The sequence below is a fragment of the Babylonia areolata genome, chromosome 11 (assembly GCF_041734735.1).
Source record: "Babylonia areolata isolate BAREFJ2019XMU chromosome 11, ASM4173473v1, whole genome shotgun sequence".
Classification (NCBI taxonomy): domain Eukaryota; kingdom Metazoa; phylum Mollusca; class Gastropoda; order Neogastropoda; family Buccinidae; genus Babylonia; species Babylonia areolata.
Genome location: NC_134886.1, coordinates 29,498,323 through 29,515,910, shown reverse-complemented (window position 1 = coordinate 29,515,910; position 17,588 = coordinate 29,498,323). Strand labels below are relative to the sequence as shown.

The following is a 17,588-nucleotide window of genomic DNA, read 5'->3' as shown; positions in this document are numbered from 1 at the left end:
TTGTTTTTTGGAAAGTTCTTGTTTCTGTCATTTCCACAAAATTTGTACTTTTTATTCTGTTTGCTGCCTTTTTTTGTAATCATTGATAGTACAAACAAACAAAATGACTTCCCATCTTTCTTTTTTTTTTTGTCACATGAACAAATAAGTCATTTAGATTTAGTTGGCTTCAATTTTATTTTTAAACGTTGTTATAATGATGCTCCGTTTCAAAAATATTTTTCCAAGATGAGTACATATTTTTGTGTAATTTTGACATATATATATGACAATCAGTTGTGCGAGCATGTCTGTGTACACATACACTCACGTGCGCACACACACAGACACACACACACACACACACACACTGAAACTTTTCACTGTCATTGTTTTGACAGAAGAAGAGGAGGTGGAGAAGTTGACCTTTCACCCCAAGTGTGGGGCTCATGCCGCGGTCATCAACAACCAGCGAACTGCACACAGACCCAAGTGAGTGGACAGTCAGCGTTAGTTAGGGACTTATGACTGTCAGGAAGTGGACGGCTAGTGAAGCAAACTAGGAGCAGGTGAAGATGTGTGGGACAGATACAGAACTGCACTGCCATTGGTACTGTTAGATATCGTGATGTCAGGAATTGGTTTCTGGGGGGAAGATACAGCATCTGGTACTGACTAGTATTTTTCGTGAAATATTAGTAAAAGTGGGCATTTTTTATTCACTCTGTCTCCCCAGCAAGGGGGCCCAAAGCGCTAACAGTTGACTTTTACATGAGGGAAAAAAAGAGACAGGAAAGTAGATCAGTGTTGTCTCTGACACTGTTGTATATAAAAACTATATGTGTGATGTTTCCTGGGGAAGGGGAGGTGGTCTCAGTCAGTTGCATTGCGATCAAACAATATAAAAAAAGAAATTGTAATGTTACTATCTTTTTATTATCTGGACTACAGTGGAAAAGAATGGGTTGCAGCGCCATCAACGACTTCAACAATGGCGTGGTGCTGACCTCGCGGCCCTTGCGGGGAGGGGAGATGTTTGAGGTGCGGCTGGACAAGATGGTGAACAAGTGGGCGGGGTCGATAGAGATTGGCGTGACCCTGCACTGCCCCCAGAACCTGGACTACCCCTCCACCATGACCAACATCCGCTCCGGCACCTGGATGATGACCGGCAACGGGGTCATGCACAACGGCACCACTGTCATTGATGAGTACGGACACAACCTGGACAGGCTCAAGGTCTGTGACTGAATGGATGCAAGCTCGTGTGCATTCAGATAACGTATATTAGCAATTGTTCTTTAGGAATTGTAATTATGGTTAACCACCCATCTCGTGAGTTGATGATTTTATGTTTTATCTTTGTATTCATTATAAACTGTAAGTATGTCACTGCTGTGTGTTTCATATATATGTGTTTTGTAATTCATAAATTCCAGTTAAAGATGTGTTCAGACCAGTGGATGCAAGTGGTCTCTATTTTAGGATTTGAAGCCTGTCAGTTTTTTGGCTCGTTAAAGTTTAGAGACCTTTCTGATCAGCCACATCAGCTGTGTCTTAGTCCCCTCTGTGTGTATGCCTACATTAGACAAGAACATGTACATTAAAGATTTTTTGATACATACCAGTGTTTAGTGAGTGAAAGAACCATCCATATATGATGTGTTCTGTAAGTTAAAGAATAATCCATACTTGTGTTCAGTGAGTTAAAGAACCATTCATATTGTGTTCATTGTTAAAGAACCATCCATATCTGAGTTTTCTGAATTCACTGAGTTAAATAATCACCCATATCTGTTTTCAGTGAGTTAAAGAACCATTTATAACAGTGTTAAAGAATTTATACAAACATAACTGCATTGTTTACCAAAAATGGGTTGTGGGCGTCTAATGTCAGAATAAATGTAGACAGACATAAAAATGGAAAGACAGGTAATTTGCATAAACTGGTGCATGTGGGAGATACATCCATCAAATGCACAAGAAGAAAAACGATATGGAAATGAAGCAGACATGGCACTTGCACGAAAACTTCTTGAACTGGAAAGCAAACTGAAACTGGTTAGTTAACCTGTGTATTGGTGTTTCAGTTGTTTTCTGATTCATGGCACTGCCTAAATGATACAGCAAATCTGTATGCATATGCACACAAGTGCATGTGTATGTGCAAGCATGCACATACAACGCAAACGCGCTTGCACACTCACACCCACACACACACACACACACACTTTAGTTCTGTCGTGTGGTCACAGGTGGGGGACCGAGTTGGGGTGCTGAGGAAAGGGGACGGCACTCTGCACTTCTACGTGAATGGGGTGGACCAGGGAGTGGCTGCCAGCAATGTTCCGGACAACGTGTTTGGCGTCATCGACCTCTATGGCCAGGCTGCTCAGGCCACTATCATTGACCAGTCAGGTACAGGCTTCCTCAGTTGGTTTGGACAGTGTGGCTCTTTGAGTTTTCCCTTCCTTCTTTCCTTGATATTGTTGTATCTATCTGTGTTAACACCATCTATGGCCAGGCCGCTATAATTGACCTGTCAGGTACTATTTCTTTTGTGTTCAGGGGATTGTTTCCTCTCCTTCACTTGATATGGACCTCAGCTTTGGAATAGCCTACCACAGAACATCTCATAATACATCCTTTCCCAAAAATATAATGAATAATTTTCAAAATTCAGTCACTTTGTTTACTTTTTATTTTATTTATCATTTCCTTTGCTGTGTGTAATATGGGTAAGCTGCACGTGAGTGCGTTTGTGTGTGTGTGTGTGTGTGTTGTTTTTATTATCATGTATAATACTTTTCTTTGAATATCTGTTTTGATGCATATAAATTTCATTAACCAATGTGTTTCTAAATTGTAAAGCAAGAAGTAAACGCTCTATAAATATCTAGTTATTATTGATCATCTGCCATAGCAGAGTGGTTGGTATTGCAGACTGTGGACTTGGCACTCACAAACACCACACAGCCATACATGTACAGATGAGAATAGAACAGAATGTCCATATTACCAAGTGTACCAGGTTTGATGAAATGAAAGATGACTGCTTAGTCTATAAAAACAACATGTGACTTCATGTGTTTTCTGAACGCTTTACGGAACACTTGCAATCAATAAGGCTGAACTACAAGGATCCCATTGGTCAACACTTCAGTAGCCCCCACCAGAGTCTCACCCATGTCAGAATCACAGCCATGTGGCAAAACCACCTCGACAGAACTTACAGAAAATACATGGAAATTGGAATCAAATGTAATTGCTGGCCTTGGAACACTCGACCCAGCAGGCCTCAAAATGAGAGAGTAACCAGTGGAATCACCAGTCCTCCCCCTCCCCTGACCACTAACTTCCTTCCCTTTCCTTTCCTCCCTTCTCAAAATCCACACTGCATCCCTGCTTTTTTTTTTCCAACCACTTCATTCCTCCCCACCCCTCTGTCCGTTTCACCTTCCTACCCTTTCCTTTCCTTCTTCTCCAGCCTCCTCTGAGTCTCTACTCATGTCTCTGTTCATCCTTGCCTTCCTTTGTTGATTAATACTCAGAACCAATCTTGAGCTCTGCTTTTACCTCCACTGTCATTTCCAACTAACACAGTCTCTGAAGACATCTATGGTCTGAAAGGTAGGACACTTATCAGAAGTGAGTTTTATTTTACAACCAATAGTTTTTATAAACTTTCTCCTGTTTTTTTGTTGTTGTTTTTTTCTACTCAGCAGTCATCTTTCATTTTATTGTCATATACCCCAGCCAGACATCATCTTAGTCATCATCAGTGTGAACTCCCTCCATCCCCCCTCACCCCTCCAACTATCCCCTCCCACACACACACACACACAGTGACAATGTCTTGTCCTTGTTGGGTGAAGCTATCAAAGTGGGTGTTGGTGCCTGTGGGGCAGACTTGCTCAGCTCCCCGGACCTGGACTCCAGTGTCTTCATGGACACAGACGAGCTCAAGTTCCACTCACTGCATGGCCGTAATGCTGCTGTCATCAATAACGGCCACACGGCCGTACGCACCAACGACACAGGGGAGTTCAATGATGCCATCGTCATGAGCAGCCGTGGCCTGCGCGACAATGAGCTCTTTGAGGTGGTCATTGAAAAACTGGTCGACCGCTGGTCAGGATCTCTGGAGGCTGGTGAGTTTGGGTATTGGTGATGGAGGTGCGGTGGGTGGGTTTAGGGTGGGGTGTTATGTGTGAGTGTGTGTGTAGCATTGACTTAGTGTGCGAGTGTTTTTGTGCAGCATTGAGTGTTTGTGTGTGCAGCATTGAGTGTGCACATGTTTGTGTAGTATTGACTTTGTGTGTGCATATTATGTCACAATATGTGTGTCTGTGAGCAGCATTGAGTGAATGTGTGTGTGCAGCATTGAATGTGTGTGTGTATGTGTGTGCATTTTATTGCATTGTGTTGCAGTATAAATGAACTTTGGTGTCATATACTGTACCATGTCAAACTGATGCAAACTAGGCCTATTGGTTTGCTCTGTCAAATTATGCAGTGAGGTTTGTGTTTCCATGTGTGTGTGCATGTACATGTTGCAGTCAGTTCATAATGAAACATTTACAAGGTTTGCTTTGGATGTTATGTTTCTGTGCTGCACCTTGTTATGATGGTGCAGATATGTCATTTAAGCTTTCAGTTGTGCTGGCAGGTGTAACGATGGTGAAACCTGAAGACATTGACTTCCCCAGCACCATGACTGACATCCAGTATGACACTTGGATGCTCAGGTATACATAAATACCCACAAGAATTCACCCATACGCAGACATGCCTACCTACATAGACATATGGACAGGCACAAGTGTGCGCACGCACACACACACACACACACACACACACACACACACATGCACACAGACACACATCTGTGTTTGTAATAGCACAGCAGACAAAAATTCACATTCCTTCACACACACATACTCTGATAAATCTGTTAAAAAATTTGCTTCCTATATTGATACGTGTGAATACATACACAAACACATTCATATGTACTCATATAGATACTGTTACACACACATGATCTTGCATGCACATGCACACACATGTTCATAAATACAGACTCCCATGCACATATTCACACACATATACACTTATTTACGTGGAGGTGAGGATCATGAAATTGTAGATTTTAGAATATCTTCTACAAATTGAAGGCATGTAAAATATTTCATTAAAACCAGATATCCTGCATTCACAGTATGAACACTGTGACAGATATTGACTGCCCCCTGTTCCCCACCCCCAGCCCTTAAAATACACAACAAAAAAACATGCAGAAGAATGGAAGTGTTGAGGCCCAAAGTGGGTTGAAAAGTGAATTGTGGCATCCTTGGATGTGTGGGAAAACCACTTGAGAGTGATCATCTTTGTGTTAAAGCGGAGCAGCCATCATGCAAGACGGAGCCACCATCCACAACGGCTACGCCCTTGACCTTGACACCATCTCTGTAGGGACGCGGATTGGCATGATGCGCTGTGCTGATGGCACCCTCCACTTCTTTCGGGATGGGGTGGACCAGGGGGTGGCCTGCACAGATATTCCTGCAGGTACATGATTCCATTTCCATTTCCCCCATTCTGACCCTCCCTGGGTTTTTAGTGAAAGGTATGGCTATCCACAGGTTCTGTTTTTGTCGCTGGAAAGATTGGAAAGATGTGATGATAAAAAAAGAGGTGCAAGGAAAAATAAGAAATTATTGAACTTTGCAGGAGAAAAGTTCAGACTGAACAAATGAAATAAAAAGATTACCGTAATGTTCGGTCTATAAGCCACGACTTTTTACCCCAGCTTCAACCTTTGCAGCTTATACAATGATGCGGCTTATTTGCAGATTTTAACGATCCCGGGAGTGTCACATTCTCGTCTATTCTTAGCTGCCCTTCAACTCGCCAAAATCATGATTTCTGTCCATGAATTTTTGGATGAGCTTCAGGATAGTGTGCTAACTGTTCACATTTTATAAAACACATTAAAGCCTTCAGATCAGCATTCAGTTCTACTCTGCTCAAGCGTACACCCTCATCATGCCGAAAACGCGACGTTATGCCTATGATGCAGCCTTCAAATTGAAGGCGATCAACCTAGCAGACGACAGTGCAAGCGACGAACCAGCAGTGACCTCCACCTTCATGAAGTGAAAGCGAGGCTAAATCAGTGACAAGATGGCAGAGGAAGCTGTGCTGGTTCTCTTCAACTCAGACACTGAAGACGAAGATTTTAGTGGATTCAGTGAGCAGGATGACGTTGAATAAATGTGACTATCCCAAAATTATGGATCCTATTTTCGTTGTTTATTTATTATTTTTTTGTGGCACTAGCAGTATTTTCGCTTGCTTTTCTTTGTGTTGTTCCCGCTTGTGTTTATTTCCTAAAATACAGTATTGACAGCTTTTCTGTAGTATCAGTATGTGTTCCGGTACCGGAAATAAGTGCGGCTTATAAACCGGTGCGGCTTATGTATATATAAAGTTCAGCTTTTTCCAAAATTTAGTGGGTGCGGCTTATATACCAGCGCGCTCAATAGACCGAACTTTACGGTAGTTTAAAATTGGATGGTTGAATACCTCATGGGAATAATGCTGATCAGGTATGTGATATGTATACAGACCAAATATTGTATATGTAGTAGTAGTAGAAATCAGTCATGGAAGTCCATAGTGAATGATGAAGACGTCAGTGACACTGGAGATGAGAATGCAGCCAAAGGCAGATGTATAAAAGTAGAACTTATATTAAACGTCATGTCGCATATATGATATTAGATGTGATTTGTGTGTGTGTATGTGTGCATGCATTTTGAGCTTATTACACATACTTACTGCCTTTAAAAGCCCCAGGTAATCATTGTTACATTTGAAATGTGTTTGCTGTGGACAGGTGTGTATGCTGTGGTGGATCTGTACGGCCTGTGCGCTCAGGTTTCCATCACAGGAGGGTCAGTGGTTCGAGCCCCGGACACACAGGTGGTGGTGACCACAGCAGCAGACACAACAGAGCAGTCTTCATCTCCATCTGTGCTTAAAACAGGTGAGGCCAGGTGCATCTTCAACGTTCTTTTGCCCGCTGATGTTGTTCATGTTCATTTTGTCTGCTTGGTTGGTTAATTTATTTACAGTTTGTTCACACAAGTTAGTGATTTTAGATTCTGGATGACTCAGAATAAAATATATAAAATGCTATTTGTCATAGTAATCTAAGCATATAAATGAAATCAAGATTCTTCAAAATAGGGGAGGAGTGGTGAATGGATGGAAAGGGGAAATAAAATCAAGTTAAATGAAGAAATACTGCATTTTTTGCATTGAATTATGAAAGCTCACAGTCAAAAGTCTGTGAGGGTGTTGATGTAAAGATGATGTCCCATACTTTGAAAATTCACAAAAATGTGTTTCTTGCATCATCTACTGTACTTGGTGGATGATTGGTAGCCCCATCAGTTGATTTTCTCTGTGTTGGCTGTATGTGTGATTAGATCAGTGCAAAGACATAAGTTCATCATTATATGCCCTTTCTTAGCCAAAATCCAAAATCATTTATTTGATGCACCTGCCTGCTTGGGTTTCACTTTGTTTCATCTGTCCATTTTTGCTAATCTTTCCACTTCCGCTCACTTGAGATTCACTATATTAATTTTGTTTCCCAGAAGTATATGGCTTGTTTATGTCTGCTTTGGCAACAGTATAACTTATGCCTCATCTGCTTTCATTGTTTCTATAGAAGTGAAAACAGAAGTAAAAAGAGAGCTGAGATTGTGATTTTGCCCAAGCTACTCTTTGTGTGTGTATCAGCATAAAAGATTTGTGACCAATCTCTTAGCTGTTTTAAGAGCTGTTCATTCAGATTTCTCCTGCGTTCTGTTGCCCCAGTCTGCAAACATACAGACGTTTCTGTTTCTACACACCTCACCTTTTCAAAATTGTAAATCTTGTTTGGTGCTCTGATCAGTGTTTGATGTGAACAATGTGCCTGTCATGTGGGAGAGAGCTTTGCTTTTAGGAGTGTTGGGTTTTGGTTACACGTCTTTTCCTTCAGGTATTCAACTGTTTTGTTTTCAGGAACCTCACATCGGTTCAGCACTTGCTGCGGCAAGAACATCACCTTCAAGAACAACAACTGCACTGCCACACGAGTGCAGGGGTACTCTCAAGGGGTGGTCTTCAGTTCAGACCCTTTGAAGTATGATGAGGTTTTCGAGGTAAACCTTTTGTGCTGTGGAATGTTTGTGAGAGAAAAAGGTGGTGTGTGTGTGTGCTTGTGTGGATGAACACTTGCGCTTATTTTGGGTATAGGGCATTGATAGTTTGGTGTAACTTTTCAGGACAAAGTTGTTCTTTTGGGAGGTGGGTTTCATTTTTGTAATGTATGAATATATAGTTTATGATTAAGTTGCAGATTTCAATTTCAAAGAGGAAAAAAAGTGATATACTGGCCATAATCCGATTATCAGCAACAAAGAAAGGCATGTCCTTTCCTAGACTGAGGTCATGATGGTAGTGGATTATTAGCAGGAAGTGATTTTGTTAAAATGATCTGAGTAGTCAAGATCAAGTAGTTCGGGTCAGCAGAATATTCTATGGCTTGAACTGGCTGTCAGCCTCTTTGTGTTTAACACATGGCTTAGCTGCAGCAGTAGTTTTGACAGAAGTGACACAGACAGGTATTTCTGTTGTACATCTGTGTTGTGGTGTGCAGTTCATGGGCAGCACATGTATTGCAAGGTTTCTCAGTCCTTAGAATTCAGTGGATGAGGTGTTGTCAGGGAACAAGATGTATATGTTACTGAACCACTGTGGATGGGCCCAGTATATTGTCATTTGTGGACTGTGTGTTGGGATGACTGTACAGTAGACCATATATCTAGTTGTCATGATTTTGTGATGGATGTGTTTGTGTCACTGTTATGATGACAGCTCAACAGGTAAAACTTGTAGTGGAGGAGGAAAAAGATCACTGCCACAGTGCAGTCAGTCAGTTGTGTTGCAAGTGACTGAACACAATGTGTCAATAATCTGACAAAAATACAGTGCATCCAATTTGTCATGTTTAGCATAGTGATCTACATTCTTCTGTTGACTTAGCAGTAGACCAGGTGTACAGTGGATATGTGCATTATTGTGTTAACAGGTGAAAGGCTGTGTAAGTTATGATGACTGTAAGGGGACCACTTTTGGTGAAAAGGGTTCAACGTGTTCTGTTTATGCCGACAGGTGCGCGTGGACCAGATGTGCACCCAGTGGTCTGGGTCTCTGCGTGTGGGGCTGACCACCATGGCCATTTCGGACAGCACCTCCCCTGCCCAGGTGCCCCCATCCGCTGACCTCATCACCTCCAAAGTCACCTGGCTGGTCACAGGATCCAGCGTCCTCAAGTGTGGCCAGGTCATCAAGGAGAACTACTCCCCTGCCCTCGACAGGCTGCAGGTGAATGGGGTGGTGTGGAGGAGGGTGAAGTAGTGTGGAGGAGGGTAAGAGGCTTCTGTGACAGGCGAGTTGACCTAGCTGTTGGTGAATTATGTATTGTTCATCCTTTGTCTTGTTGAGTGGTAAAACAATTTGTGTATATCCTTGAAGGTTGTTACTTATATTTTGTGTATCCCTGCAGGTTGTTACTTTCTTAGACTTCGCCTGACTTTGAACGTTTCTGAAGAAGGGTGAAGAGGAAATGTGTTTATGAATGAGGGGTTGGGGGTGAATATGTGTGTTATTAAGGCTTGGTTTCACTGACAGACAAGTTGACATGGCTTTGAGTGAATTATGTAGTGTTCATCCTTTGACTTGTTTAGTGGTAAGATAAATGGTGTATAACCATGTAGGCTGTTTCTTTCTTATACTGTGATGGTTTCTTTTGTGCTGTCAGGTTGGATCCCGTGTGGGTGTACGGCGGTGTGCTGACGGCACGATGCATGTCTGTTTGAATGGTGAAGACCTGGGTGTGGCAGCCTCCAACATTCCTAAGGTATGTTTTTCATCATGATGTGGATTATACTTGTAGGGAATACGTTCATAGATTCTTTTATTTAGATAAAATTTGTACAGTGCTTGTGGGGAATACATTCATCGATTCTTTTATTCAGATCATTTCATTCATTCTTTTGCATGTTTTTTTGTAATTCAGACAATTACTATGGTGTGCTAAGTAAAAGATGGAGACATGATGAGTGTGCAGAATGTGTTTGTGGTGATGGACATCTTTGGAGCGGTGACTTGATGTGCGTGCAGAATGTGTTTGGGGTGATGGACATCTTTGGAGCGGTGACTTGATGTGTGTGCAGAATGTGTTTGTGGTGATGGACATCTTTGGTGACTTGATGTGTGTGCAGAATGTGTTTGTGGTGATGGACATCTTTAGTGACTTGATGTGTGTGCAGAATGTGTTTGTGGTGATGGACATCTTTGGAGCGGTGACTTGATGTGTGTGCAGAATGTGTTTGTGGTGATGGACATCTTTGACTTGATGTGTGTGCAGAATGTGTTTGTGGTGATGGACATCTTTGGTGACTTGATGTGTGTGCAGAATGTGTTTGTGGTGATGGACATCTTTGGAGCTGTGACTTGATGTGTATGCAGAATGTGTTTGTGGTGATGGACATATTTGGTGACTTGATGTGTATGCAGAATGTGTTTGTGGTGATGGACATCTTTGGAGCGGTGACTTGATGTGTGTGCAGAATGTGTTTGTGGTGATGGACATCTTTGGAGCGGTGACTTGATGTGTGTGCAGAATGTGTTTGTGGTGATGGACATCTTTGGAGCGGTGGAAGGGGTGACTGTCAGCAGCAGTGCTCTGGTGGAATCCTTCACCTCCCTCCTCTCTCTGGCTGACACATCTGAACGCATTATTCAGGTAGGTGGAGAGCTGTTTTGTTTTTCTCTCAAGTACCCATTTTAGACTTTTCAAGTTATAGCAGAACATTGTGGTACAAGTGTGTCAACAGATTTTGTGTTATAAGTTATTATAAGTTGGCATGTCTGTCTTTTTTTTTCTTCTTTTTTTTTCCTTCTTTTGTCTTGCACAGCTACAACCTTACAGTACTGTTAAAATCAATCATACAAATATTTTGATCTCTGAAAGCATTGCAAACATTGGCAACACTAACTACTCAGAGTTTCAAGAAACATATAGTTTCTGCTCGTGATCAGTGAATCCTTGAGCAAATACTGAAAGATGCTGACACTTCAGGGATTAGACACATTTTGGTCTTCGAGTTTGTGAACTATATGAAGGCAAAACATGCTGATTAGAAAATACTTAAATGCTAGTCATTGCAAAGGGGACGTTACCTACTTCCGGGAGGTTATCGGCCATAGTTCTCTCATTTTCTCCGCATAGGCGGATAGTAGTTTGCACAGGACAGGAATGTCAGACCCCTGCTGGAGTCTGCACTGGTTGGGTCACGGTAAGTATGTTATTTAAACGTAATTTTAGATAGAAAATTTCCTTTTAAGATAATCCATCTTGTGTGCCAATAATAACTATGGTTTTGGAAAATGAATATTTTGTCCTGAAAGGTTTGGAAATATGAAATGAAGAAAGCGTGTGTGAACATTTTATACAGTATACAGTTACACCCACCTGACTAACATACAGGTGAGCATACATAAGCTAATCACCGTAACTGGCTGATGCGTTCCTCACAGGACCAGGACCAAGATGAGGACACCTCTCAGTCCTCAGGCTTGTGCTTCCATGGCAACCACGGCAAGAACATCATGCTGAGCGAGGGGCAGCGAACAGCTCGGCGTACAGCCAGCTACAACCAGGGGGTGGTGGTGTCCTCGCTGCCCCTGCCCCGCAACCACCTGATGGAGGTGTGTGGGTGTTTGTGTGGGTGTGTGAATATAGTGAGTCTGTGTGTGTAAATATAGGGAATGTGTGTGTGTGTGAATATAGTGAATGTGTGTGTGTGTGTGAATATAGTGAATGTGTGTGCATGTGTTTGTGCGTGTCTTCAGTGACTGCTCCACTTATAATGTCGGCTTTGAGCAGCATCTAATTCCTCTGTTCATGTCAGAGAGTTGTGTGTGATTTTCCTATTCAGAGACTCTTTTATTTATCTCGGCTTGTCTCTGGACATAAGCAGATGCCTTGTTTTGATCAACTTGTTTGATGGGATGTTACGCTTGTTCTCAGTTTGTTTGTCATACAAGATTGGAGGTGGTTAGTACAAACCAAATCATGTTGGTGAGAGAGCCTTGCTTACCACAGAGAGGCCATTTCAGGTCTGAGATGATGGATGCAAGGGGAAGTAACTGATAGCATGCTGGAGAAAGTGTTGTGTGGAAGAGTTTCAGTTGTTAGACAGCTGTTAAAGGTTAGCTTGGAGAGTCGCGCTTAGAACAAGCAGCTGGCGTTCTGTTCCCTGTGTTCTGGTTAGTGTGGACAGTTGTGCTCAGAACAAGCAGCTGACGCTGTGTTCCCTGTGTTGTTCCGGTTAGTGTGGACAGTTGTGCTCAGAACAAGTAGCTGACGTGTTGTTCTGGTTAGTGTGGACAGTTGTGCTCAGAACAAGCAGCTGACGTGTTGTTCTGGTTAGTGTGGACAGTTGTGCTCAGAACAAGCAGCTGACGCTGTGGTGTTCTGATTAGTGTGGACAGTTGTGCTCAGAACAAGCAGCTGATGCTGTGTTCCCTGTGTTGTTCCGGTTAGTGTGGACAGTTGTGCTCAGAACAAGCAGCTGGCGTTCTGTTCCCTGTGTTCTGGTTAGCGTGGACAGTTGTGCTCAGAACAAGCAGCTGACGTGTTATTCCGGTTAGTGTGGACAGTTGTGCTCAGAACAAGCAGCTGACGTGTTATTCCGGTTAGTGTGGACAGTTGTGCTCAGAACAAGCAGCTGACACTGTGTTCCCTGTGTTGTTCTGGTTAGTGTGGACAGTTGTGCTCAGAACAAGCAGCTGACGCTGTGTTCCCTGTGTTGTTCTGGTTAGTGTGGACAGTTGTGCTCAGAACAAGCAGCTGACGCTGTGTTCCCTGTGTTGTTCTGGTTAGCGTGGACAGTTGTGCTCAGAACAAGCAGCTGACGCTGTGTTCCCTGTGTTGTTCTGGTTAGCGTGGACAGTTGTGGTCAGAACAAGCAGCTGACGCTGTTCCTTGTGTTGTTCCCTGCCAGGTGAGGATAGAGAAGCAGGACCCTCAGTGGAGCGGGTCCCTGTTGGTGGGGGTGATTGGCTTCCCTCCGGATCGCCTCACCTTCCCTGGCACGGCCACTGCCATCAAGAAATCCGCCATCGTCATTCAGGAACACTCTGTGTTTGTCTGCGGGGCCAAGGTGAGTCCAAATCCATTTTCTTTGTTTTCAACACTGAAAAGATTTTGCACAAGACATCATGTTACCCGTATTGTTTAGATCCAGTGTCTTTTGACACTGGAAGATTTAGAACCGAAAGTCAGTTAAACTGGGAAAGGGAATTATTGACGGATTGAAAGTATGGTAGGCATGTTGTTTAGAAGTGTTGGGAAGAAGAATTAATGACAAATTGTAAGTAGATCTGTTGTTTAGAAGTGTCACAAAAGAAGGAAGGGACATCCACTGTTACTGCCTTTGCATCACAGGTTGACTCCAGAAAGAATCCTGTTTGGATGTGAGTGCCCTGTGATGTAATCTTTCACTGTCAGTGTTCTCAAGAAGTTAGAACTGCTATTCTCTATCTCTTTGGATCAGTGGACGTCAAGTGTGAATAGGTGACATAAAATTGCAAGATTTTGTAACATCAAATTTGATGCTGAGATGAAGACTTGAAGACGTGTGTGTCTGCTTGTACAGGTGAAGGAGCGGTATGGGTGTGACCTGTCCACAGTGGGGTGTGGAGGGAGGGTGGGAGTGCGGGTGGATGGGGAGGGGTGCCTGCATGTGTACGTGGATGGACAGGACCAAGGGGTGGCTGCCCGAGACGTACCCCAGCCCTGCTTCGCTCTCTTCGACCTGTACGGACAGTGCACCCAGGTCTGTGAGAGGAAAGATGATGTTGAGATCCGTGTGTGGTGTGTGCAAGTGTGTGTGTGTTCCTGGGTCTGTTTGTCATATGTTTATACATACATATTTGGATATGTCTTCAAGTATGTTTGTCAGTATGTGTTCTTTGGTGGTGTTGATACTTATTTATGTGTGAATGCTTTTGCATTAGTGTATGTGTGAGTGTGTGTGTGAGTGTGTGTCTTTGTTATATGTATGCTATATTTTGATCATTTGTTATGTTCAGTACAGCCATGTTTCAGTTTTTTTTTATGTTTTGTTTTTTGTTTTGTTGGAGTGTTAATATGGCTCATGATGCTGCTTCAGCCTCTTTGTCTGGTGCACCTGTTAAGAACTTAGCTGAATTCTCATCCTCTTCTGTCTGTTGTAATATTTTATATAAAAAAAATAATTAATTAATCACTGTGGTATTATTTGTACGTGTTAAGTTCAATATGATCAAACCAAATAACCTAGGAGTTGAAAAAGTTTAAATTTTCAGAAACTGTAAATCTTATTCCCGGAGTCGTCACTAGTGTGTCACTGTAAGTATGTTAGATAAACATAATTTTAGGAAGAAAATTTCCTTTCCTGGATTCCCATAAAATTGATACATCCGGAGAACCATTGGGAATTTACTGATCTCTATTTTAAGATAAGTCACTTGCTAATATTGAAGACTGCCTTCTCCTTATGTCTCCTCCCCCCCAACCCCCTCCCTCCTATAACTCTCTTTTTCTAGACAAGCAGACGTCTTAGCCACATCATTTTGACATTTGATCAGTGTGTATGTGTATTTGCACCTGACAGGTAAGAGTTCTGACAGTGGAAGAGGAGTGCTCACAGACTTCAGCAGCAGGAGAGGGGAGAGAAAAAGCTGACCTAGAAGACGGTAAGAAAAGCAACTTTCCCCCACCCCACCCCTTCGTTTCCCACTCCCTAAACCCATCCCTTCCTGTTTCTGCTCTGTTCCAGGCTCCCCACTCCGTAACCACACCCCTTCCTGTTTCTGCTCTGTTCCCTGCTCCCCACGCCGTAACCACACCCCTTCCTGTTTCTGCTCTGTTCCCTGCTCCCCACGCCGTAACCACACCCCATCCTGTTTCTGCTCCGTTCCCTGCTCCCACTCCGTAACCACACCCCTTCCTGTTTCTGCTCTGTTCCCTGCTCCCCACTCCGTAACCACACCCCTTCCTGTTTCTGCTCTGTTCCCTGCTCCCCACGCCGTAACCACACCCCTTCCTGTTTCTGCTTCGTTCCCTGCTCCCCACTCCGTAACCACACCCCTTCCGGTTTCTGCTCCGTTCCCTGCTCCCCACTCCGTAACCACACCCCTTCCTGTTTCTGCTTCGTTCCCTGCTCCCCACTCCGTAACCACATCCCTTCCTGTTTCTGCTCCGTTCCCTGCTCCCACTCCGTAACCACACCCCTTCCTCTTTCTGCTCCGTTCCCTGCTCCCACTCCGTAACCACACCCCTTCCTGTTTCTGCTCCGTTCCCTGCTCCCCACTCCGTAACCACACCCCTTCCTGTTTCTGCTCTGTTCCCTGCTCCCCACTCCGTAACCACACCCCTTCCTGTTTCTGCTCCGTTCCCTGCTCCCCACTCCGTAACCACACCCCTTCCTGTTTCTGCTCTGTTCCCTGCTCCCCACTCCGTAACCACACCCCTTCCTGTTTCTGCTCTGTTCCCTGCTCCCCACGCCGTAACCACACCCCTTCCTGTTTCTGCTCTGTTCCCTGCTCCCCACGCCGTAACCACACCCCTTCCTGTTTCTGCTCTGTTCCCTGCTCCCCACTCCGTAACCACACCCCTTCCTGTTTCTGCTCTGTTCCCTGCTCCCCACGCCGTAACCACACCCCTTCCTGTTTCTGCTCTGTTCCCTGCTCCCCACGCCGTAACCACACCCCTTCCTGTTTCTGCTCTGTTCCCTGCTCCCCACGCTGTAACCACACCCCTTCCTGTTTCTGCTCCGTTCCCTGCTCCCTACGCCGTAACCACACCCCATCCTGTTTCTGCTCCGTTCCCTGCTCCCCACTCCGTAACCACACCCCTTCCTGTTTCTGCTCTGTTCCCTGCTCCCCACGCCGTAACCACACCCCTTCCTGTTTCTGCTCTGTTCCCTGCTCCCCACTCCGTAACCACACCCCTTCCGGTTTCTGCTCCGTTCCCTGCTCCCCACTCCGTAACCACACCCCTTCCTGTTTCTGCTTCGTTCCCTGCTCCCCACTCCGTAACCACACCCCTTCCTGTTTCTGCTCCGTTCCCTGCTCCCCACTCCGTAACCACACCCCTTCCTGTTTCTGCTCCGTTCCCTGCTCCCCACTCCGTAACCACACCCCTTCCTGTTTCTGCTTCGTTCCCGGCTCCCTAACCCCACCCACCTTCTCCAGATGGCCACACAAAATATTATCAGCCTTGTATGGACTGATGCTAGAAGATCCACATGGGAGTTCACAAGATAATGGGGGAATGCAAACGCATGTTCAAATTTCCCTTTTTAGTGTGGGCCTCAGTTGTGTGCAATCCATGAAACATCAGCTTTTTTTTTTAAGTGCTTCACTAGCTAATTCTTTTTTTTCTCTCTCTTTTTCCTTGCTCCTTTCATTTCTTTTGTTCTTCTTTCTTCTTTTTTTTCTCCACGTCATGTCTGCCATTTACATGCATTCTTTTTCGCTGCTTCCCCATCCCCACCCCCCACCCACAAGTCCCTAGTCATTCAAGTGTACCCATGCATTAGTACCAGATTTTTTATATGACAGATTTTAAAAAGATGATTTATTTTAAAGTACTTTTGACAAAAGATGACGACATACAAGGTGGTAAGAGGCAGGTTACCTTGACATGTTGCAGTGGTGAAGGAGAAGTCAGTCAGCAGACCATCAGCTGCCCTCAGTCAGGTGTGCAAGTGTGAATACTTCAACATCTGTGGACGCCTCAAAGCTTCCCTGGGCTTACCTGGTAAAGATGCTTTTTTGAAAGAAAAAAAAACCTCTCTTCTTTTCACTCCTTCCTTCCCAGAATTTGGATCATTTTGTTTTCTAAATTTTGATGAAGATGAATGATAATGGAGGTGATGACTGACCATGCTGCTATGGGGGGCCATTTAGTTTTGGGAATGCTTGAAAAAACTGTTCTGTTGTAACCATATATCTCAGCGTCATTGAGGTTGAGAGATACAGACACATGCAGTGTTGGTCAGGAAATTTGAGCAACACCCCCAGTCCAAAGCCGCATCCATGAAGTGGATGACTGAGTGGTAACAGTCTTCCTGTTTGAGCCAATAGCACACACACTTCTGAAAACCCCACCTGTGATGGCATTGAAACATGCATCTTCCCAGTAATCTGTCTACAACACTAACTACTTGGCCACAGCAGCTGGTTTTTCGCTTGTCCCTTCCCTGATAAGATGCAGTGGAGGAATGGAATGTGTTTTGTTTAATTTAATCACTGCATTCTGCAGAATCTGTGTTTGTATTCTTGTCTTTTTGTTGCTGTATTGTTCACATATCTTTTCTTTGGTTTTTTTGTTCTATTAATTTTTCTGTCCTCTGATTTTGTCACCTGCTCTAAAATTGTCTATTTTTCTTCTAGATTTGTTTAATATCCACGAGGGTTTGTTATGATTGATATCT

General features: G+C 43.9%; 1 protein-coding gene across 6 annotated transcripts in view; it reads left to right on the top strand.

Annotated features, from left to right (window-relative positions):
* The window catches only part of LOC143287643 (neuralized-like protein 4), a 31,923-nt gene that overhangs the window by 6,946 nt on the left and 7,389 nt on the right, over positions 1 to 17,588 (top strand). For 2 of the 6 annotated variants that reach the window (XM_076595770.1, XM_076595769.1), the window contains exons 7-22: positions 381 to 471; positions 951 to 1,218; positions 2,235 to 2,397; positions 3,888 to 4,130; positions 4,649 to 4,727; positions 5,381 to 5,550; positions 6,881 to 7,030; positions 8,059 to 8,198; positions 9,211 to 9,423; positions 9,860 to 9,958; positions 10,724 to 10,846; positions 11,641 to 11,811; positions 13,110 to 13,268; positions 13,764 to 13,943; positions 14,763 to 14,844; positions 16,805 to 16,912. In XM_076595770.1, coding sequence (XP_076451885.1) covers positions 381 to 471; positions 951 to 1,218; positions 2,235 to 2,397; positions 3,888 to 4,130; positions 4,649 to 4,727; positions 5,381 to 5,550; positions 6,881 to 7,030; positions 8,059 to 8,198; positions 9,211 to 9,423; positions 9,860 to 9,958; positions 10,724 to 10,846; positions 11,641 to 11,811; positions 13,110 to 13,268; positions 13,764 to 13,943; positions 14,763 to 14,844; positions 16,805 to 16,912 — 2,439 coding nt within the window. Of the gene's footprint in view, positions 1 to 380; positions 472 to 950; positions 1,219 to 2,234; positions 2,398 to 3,854; positions 4,131 to 4,636; positions 4,728 to 5,380; positions 5,551 to 6,880; positions 7,031 to 8,058; positions 8,199 to 9,210; positions 9,424 to 9,859; positions 9,959 to 10,723; positions 10,847 to 11,640; positions 11,812 to 13,109; positions 13,269 to 13,763; positions 13,944 to 14,762; positions 14,845 to 16,804; positions 16,913 to 17,588 lie in introns of all 6 variants that reach the window. The other 4 variants (XM_076595765.1, XM_076595764.1, XM_076595768.1 and 1 more) reach the window with 3 other exon arrangements.